Source organism: Orycteropus afer, unplaced genomic scaffold, assembly GCF_000298275.1.
Source record: "Orycteropus afer afer isolate SDZICR_OR568_19922 unplaced genomic scaffold, OryAfe1.0 scaffold00355, whole genome shotgun sequence".
NCBI classification, from domain to species: domain Eukaryota; kingdom Metazoa; phylum Chordata; class Mammalia; order Tubulidentata; family Orycteropodidae; genus Orycteropus; species Orycteropus afer.
Window position 1 is genome coordinate 2,215,890 of NW_006921942.1, and position 7,400 is coordinate 2,223,289.

The window sequence follows — 7,400 nt, forward strand, 5'->3', positions numbered from 1 at the left end:
AAAAAAAAAAAAGAAAGAAAGAAACTATCCCTGGAGAGCACCTTTTAACAAAACAACGAAGTGGGATACACAATTAAGAATGTTGTTGTTATGTGCTGTTGAGTCGGACCCAACTCATAGCGACCCCTCCTCCTTGGGTTCCCGAGATGGTATCACTATGGAAGTAGATTGTTCCACTTTTCTTCCAAGGAGTGGCTGGTGGGTTTGAACCACCAGCCTTCTGGTTAGCAGTCGAGTACCTTAAGCACTATGCTACCAGAGCTCCCCAATAAAGAATATTGGCCGTAAATATGGTGTACTACCAAAAAAACACTGATATGAAACAAAAAGGTCAGTATTTATTCTAAAGCAAAGATGAAAAGATGAGGGGGCAGGGAAACTAGAATACTGAAAACAGAACAATCAAAACATAATTAAAGAGCAAGGTGACACAGTGTGAAAAATATAACTAATGTCACTGAACAATCTGTATAGAAACTGTCAAATGGGAGCGTAATAGGCTGTGTAAACTTTACCAAAAACATTATAAAATACTATTTTTTTAAAGTGTAATTAATATAAATAACAAAGAAATAGATTTGGTTCAATAAATATGTCTCAATATGAAGTAAGGTGCCTGAGGAGGCTATAAGTTCCCAACAACTTGAGGAGTTCAAGTAGAAAATGGATGACCTTTTGACAAGATGTTTTATAAGAAATTAAAAATGTCAGATGGTAGGCCAGATTAGGTTATTTTAAAGTCTCTTCCAACTCTGAGGCTTGACAACTTTATTATATTTTATTTCAATGTGTTATTTGGAGCTGCTCTCTACGCTTGATGGGATAAATGAAATAGGTAGGATTAATTTATCAGAGGCTATGTCTGACTGTGCTACTTCTAGTCTCACAAGAAAAAAATGTTTTCAAATTTTAACATCACTTAAAAATTGATGTTTAAATTTACGTTAAATTGAGTATCCACTGATTATAAGGCTTTTTCTGTCAACAAAGAAATTGTGTAAAACATGCCCAAGTTGTTAGAATTATAATTGTTATTATTCAAGGCACTAACAAAACTAAAAACAGGTGCAACAGTCATGTGCCTTCTCTGTGCCAGATAATGTTCCATATCACCAATGTCTATAATATTTGCAGAGCGGCTTTTATTACCATTTTACAAATCAGGAAATAGGCTCAGAAAGATTTAGTAATTTGCCTAAAGTCACAAAACTAGTAAGTGAAAGAACAACAATTGGAACCAACACCTATCTGACTCCTACAATCATGTTTTTTTTCCACTACACACTACTATCTTAGAAAGCTTGAACAAAGTTTTAAGAAATAACAAAAATGACTATCATTTATTATTTACCAAGTGCCAGGCACTAAATTAATTCATTTATTTCTTCAGCTCACATTCATAAAATGTGTCACTTCAAAGAATATCACAAGATTTGACTTAGAGTAAGTTCTAATATAGTTGCTGAATAGAAGAAAATCATAACAATCCTCCAAAGTTGAAAAGCATCTGAGAGTTTTTAAAATGTTTTCACATCCATTAGCTCATGTAATCTTAAGAACCCTGTGAAGTAGGCAGAATGGGATTATTATCCCTAGTTTATAAATCAGGAAACTAAGGATCAGAGTTATAAAGTTACTGAGTAGCAGAGTTGGTTCTCACAAACCCCAGGAGTTCTGACTCCTAGTTCACTGTTGCACAGCTTTGTTATTTTCTGTCACTATCAGTAGGCAGTGGACAGAAATATGTAATAAGAAAAGGCAAGAGGAAGCAAATAGATGATAATAATAAAGCTATATACGTGAAGTTTTAGTAACAAAATATATAAAAATACTTTAAAAATTTGATAAAAGCATCAAGATACCAATATTTACGTAACATGCACAAGGATTTTACATGACTTAAGATGTTAAGATTGTCTTTCTCTGTTCGGAGCAAAGAAGAGTGAAGAAAATCAAAGACACAAGGAAACAGTCCTGAGGACTAATGGACCACGTGAACCTCTACCACGTGAACCTCCATGATCCTGAGACCAAAACTAGAGGGTGCCAACTACCACTGTTGACCATTCTGAAAGGAATCACAATAGAAGAGCCTAGGTAGAGTGTGAGAAAAATGTGGAACAAAATTCAAGATCATAAAAAGGCCATGTTTACTGGTCTGACAGAGATTGGTAGAACCCCCAAGACGCTGACCCCTAATCACTCTTCAAGCCTGGAACTGAACTCATCATTGTGGCTCACCTTTCAGCCAAATGATAGGCAGGCCTTTAAGTGAACAGTAACATCAGGGAGGTATGCACTCCTTAGAACAATCAATCATACAAGATCAAAAGGGCAGCATTTGCCCAGGGATAAAGCTAAGGAGGCAGGAAAGGATAAGAAGGAAGCACTAAGGAAAATGATAAACACAGGGAGAAAATGAGAAGTATGCTATTACATTATGGGGAATGCAATCAATGTCTCAAAACAAAATGTGTATGAACTGTTGAATGGAAAGTCAATTTGCTCTGTGAACTTTCACCTAAATCACAATAAAAAATAAACTTAAAAAAAAAAAAAAAAAAGAAAAGATAAAACAAAACAAGACTGATGAGAAATACATTAAGTTTTATTCCTAAATTCCTAGTCATGAAGTACACTAAGCAGGATGAAAATAGGGCTTCAAACCAGGTCAGTCATGGCTGATACAATGAAGTCAGGACCATTCTGAATTTGTAAAGTGTGGGTGTACCAGAATGATAATGGAAACAGGAAAAATTACGATCCAAAGCCCTAAAATGGTAGACTCAGAGGCATAGTGAGCCCTTTCAGTAGCCTGATATGGGAAACTGGGTTATTTCCAGGACTTTGGAAAGCAACACTCATTCAAAGCAGAGAGGCCATTTCCACCTTTCAACCAGGCACTGCTTTTCCCTTTGTAGCTCAAGAATCTGGTTGTTATGTAATGTGCACGCCGCCCTTGTTTTCTAAGAGAAAGATTAAGTTTCTACCAGGGTGTTGACTCGTAATTTTTCGTGTTCTGGTTATCATTCCAGTACACCACATTTTATAAATTTGGGTCTGTTCCGGTTTTACTTTATGGAACCAGGAAGAACCAGTTCAAAGACATGGATGAAAACCAAATGCACTATCAATCTGATTCTTGTTTATTTGATATATTTTAATATTACAGTTTTCTTTAGTTACTAAATTTAGATAATATTTAGGTTTACTTTCATTTGAAATTATCTCATGAATAATTTCTTTTGGGAAAATTTCATCAAATTCTGACTTATGGACAGTAGAGGTTTGTTTTAGCTCTGGCTTCAGTGAAATAAAAAGTTATTTCCAGAGTTTGGTTCAGGTCCTGTTCCTACCTGGACAGTCTGTAATTAGTACTCCCTTCCTTTCTGTTAGCTGGTCTGTGGTCTCCAGATAAAGGAAGACTTGAAGTGACAGATGAGATTAATTACATGGGCTCATTAGGCAGACAAGAGCACCAGGATTCATTAGTTTATAAAACAGAAACAGAATTCTTTCTAGTCTATTAACACTGGATACAATCTAATCCCTGGTTTAGTAATTCCCTTATTTAACAGAAAACTCAAGAAAAATATCTTACCTAGCTCCAGGATGTCAGCAGTTTCTATTAAAGAAAAAAATGTTCAGCATAAATCACCATGACAAACACACCAAAATGATAGAAGGTGAAAATTCTGGGGTGAGATGGAGGCTTGAGAGTTTGTCTAGTTCAATTCTCTCATTTTAAATACTACTAGGTTTATTAGTAGTTCTGGAAATGTACCATTTAATTCTGTTTACTCCCCAGCCTAAACTTTTAAAACGCTATGAAAATACAGATAGGCTAAGGATCTGTGCTCTGTACCTAAAGCTATGACAATAATTTGGAATTATCTGTACTCAGAATCTAGGTTTCCTGGTTTCTAGACTAAAGCAAAGCTTACTGCTTTCGATAGACACTTCTATAAAGTACAATATGTGTTTTTGCTTTAACCAATGAGTTATTTGTACAATTAACACAAACAACAAAACCAAGTTGATTCTGATTAAGACCTCTAAAAACAAAAGTTTTATAGTAAAACCAAAATCAAACTCACTGCCATTGAGTCCAATTGATAGCGACAGAGCAGAACTGCCCTATAGGGTTTCCAAGGCTGTAAATTTTTAAAAGCAGACTGACTCATCTTTTTCCCATGCAATAGCTGGTGGTTTTAAACCACCAACCTTTTGGCTAGCAGTCGAATGCTTTAACTACTATGCCACCAGAGCTACTTTTTATGGAAAAGGATGTCAAATAAAATTTTTCCATGCTAAATTGTGTTTTGCTTACCTTGATATTGGGATGTAGACTCTGAGAGGTGATCATATTTGTGTTTCCTAACATCATTCCAATCTATTACTGAAGGAAGAAAGAAAGTAGTCATGTGGGAAGAAAACACAAGATTCACTACTTCTCCAATTTGGCAGTATGTATATCAAGAATTTTTGTTAAAGAAATCCATTTATGGATTCTATTCATAAGAAAGAATCCAAAATAAAAGGAAAAATAGATTTTAAAATACATACAACAGCATTATCTACAGTAATAAAAAAAGGGGTGGAGGGAATCACCTAAATGTTCAAAACAGAAGACTCATTAACATACTACAGTGCAATCACTTGAGAAAGTATTCTGCAGCCGTGATATTTTTACAAAGGGTACATAACAAAATGGGAAATGTGTAATAACATTATCTGCTTAAAAAATTATATTCATGGAATAATCACAATTATGCAAGAAAGTAAAAATAGAGACCAACCCCCAACCCAAATTAGGACTAGAAGACAGAAACACATCAAACCTAAACACTAGTTATTCATTGGGTGGTGGGGTACTGTTTTTTTCCCCCTTTCTATTTTCTAATTTCTATATTTTCAAATTTTCTATAAAGATAATACATTACTTATATAATGGAAACACATTTTCCTTGTTTGAAAATTCAAGTTAATCTACTGACCCTACCACTCTCATCATCAATCATACCACTCCATTATGTCTTTACTTCTCTTCTTACCTAGCTTAGATTCCAAGTCCCTCATTATAATCAATCCTGGCAAACACTTTTAACTACTTTCCTCCTCCTCTTCTTCTTTTTTTTTTTTTGTTAAACTTGCCTAGTTAAACTCAATCCTAACTCTGGTTAAAGCTAATCATCCACCTATCTCATGCCTACCCCAGCAGCTCAAAAATGATGAAGAAAAACAAATGCAAGCTACTGATCTCACTTTAAACTCATGGTCATAATTCCTAAATACCCTTACTACCACTAACAAATTACACCACATTTCCCTACTGTCTTTGCTTTTCTACAAACCAAACCAAACACACTGCTGTTGAGTTGGACGCAACTCATAGCGACCCTTCCTTGGGTTTCCAAGGCGGTATCACTACCAAGTAGACTGCCCACCATTCCTTCAGAAGAGTGGCTGGTGAGTTTGAACCACCAGCCTTCTGGTTAGCAGTCAAATACCTTAGGCACTATGCCACCAGAGCTGCCATTTTTTTTTCTTAGTGTAACAGTGGTTGCTCAGTTAATGCTTGTTGAATGAATGAATCTACTCATTCCTCATTCTTTCTGCCTTCTCTCCCATTACTGTGGATGAAGTGTCCTTGTTTTTTTTTTTTTTTTAAATAAACAGCCACCTCTCCATTTTTGCTCCAGATCCCATTGTCTTTCACTGTCTCAAGAACTTTGCAACTATCCCCTTTCTAATAGATCATGTGTACCAGCATTCATACTGTTCTATTACCTCCAACCAAAAAAAAAAAAAAAAAAAAAACCCCAAACAGTAATGTCTACCCTCTATCCTCCCTTCTACCTACTCCTACACATATCACTGCTACATCCTTCCATTTCTCTGTTCTCCTTAATGGAAAAACTTATTCAAAGAGTTGTCTATAGTCATTGCCTCCTAATTTCCACCCCTCACATTATCTCCTCAACTCATTTAAATAGGATTTTTCTGTCCACCAATCCACTGAGATTACTCTTAAATTCCTATTTCCAGCACTGGCCTCTTTTTGGAATTCCACACTCACGTATACAACTGCCTGTGGGCCATCACTACATGGTCATCAATTTGATATTTCAAACTCAACATGACTAAAACAAAATCCTAGATATCATCACTTGCCAATCTATTCCTCTTCTAGTCTTTCCCAACCTAGTAAATGACACCTCCATCACCAAGTTCCTTAAGCCAAAAGTCCTCAAAATTATCCCTGATGCATCTACTTGTTTCACACTCATATCCAATCCATCAGTAAACTCTGTTGTACTATAGCCCCAATTCATCCATTTCTCTTAATCTCACTACTCATATTCTAATTAAAGTCACCATTCTCTCTCACCTTGACCATGAGAACAGCCTCATAACTTGTATTTCTGCTTCTACTCTTGCTCAATTCCAATATCTTTTTTCCACAGAGAAGTCAGAATAACCCTTTTAAGACATAAAATGGGTAATGCCATTTTCCTCTATAGGAACCTCCAATAGCTTCCCACCAAGTTAGGATGACTTACAAAGCTTTGCAGCACCTGGCTCCTGCCCAGTTCTCTGATCTTGTCTGGTATGACTGTGCCTTGCTCACTATACTCCTGCTACCTGGTCAGTGTCACACTCCAAGTTTTATCTTCTCTCCTGGTTGGATGTCCCCTGGCTTTCTAGGTCCTACTATGTCGCTTCTCCTCTAAATCATTAATAAAATCTATACCTTATTAAATTTACTTACTTAATTTAGGTGACTTTATTAATTTAAATTAATACAAGTTATTTAAATAAAATTAGAAACTATATAAGGCTTAAAATTATTGACAAACAAAATATACTGAATCATAACTGAATTTGTTTCAAATTCTTCATAATTATTAAATAACGTTATTAAAAATTAAACATGCAATATATACCCATTTATATATAAGATTTTAGTATTATATTGCTGAAGTAAAGATGAGCTACTAATATACACAAAACTGATTGAAGGAAGCCACAATACGTAGAAACAGGCTGCAAGATCATTAATAAAATAATACTCAGAATCAACAATACAATTTAGGAAAAAATACTTCAGTAAAGGGAAAGAACAAAATCCAGACTCAAGAGTGACGCAAAATGGGTGGGCTTCATCTAATCAGCTGAAGGCCTTAAGAGCAAAAATTGAGCTTTCCCTAGAGAGAAGGATTTTGTCTCAAGAATTCAAACAGACATCTTGCTGGAATTTCCAGCCTACCACCTACCTGGCCTACCAATTTCACAAGACACAAGAATGCTAATTTTCAACCTGTCGTCCCACCTATGAATTCTAGACTTGCCAAACCCCTAATCACATGAGCTAATTCCTTAAAATAAATCTCTCTCTC

The 7,400-nt window shown here is 35.5% G+C and overlaps 1 protein-coding gene across 1 annotated transcript in view; it reads right to left on the minus strand.

Moving 5' to 3' along the window:
- SCMH1 (Scm polycomb group protein homolog 1) overlaps positions 1–4,424 on the minus strand; it is a 248,716-nt gene extending 244,292 nt beyond the window's left edge. The window contains exons 1-2 of the mRNA XM_007952712.2: positions 4,331–4,424; positions 3,602–3,625 (exon numbers count right to left, since the gene is read on the minus strand). Coding sequence (XP_007950903.2) covers positions 3,602–3,625; positions 4,331–4,424 — 118 coding nt within the window. The remainder of the gene's footprint in view (positions 1–3,601; positions 3,626–4,330) is intronic.
- Positions 4,425–7,400: the final 2,976 nt, after the last annotated feature.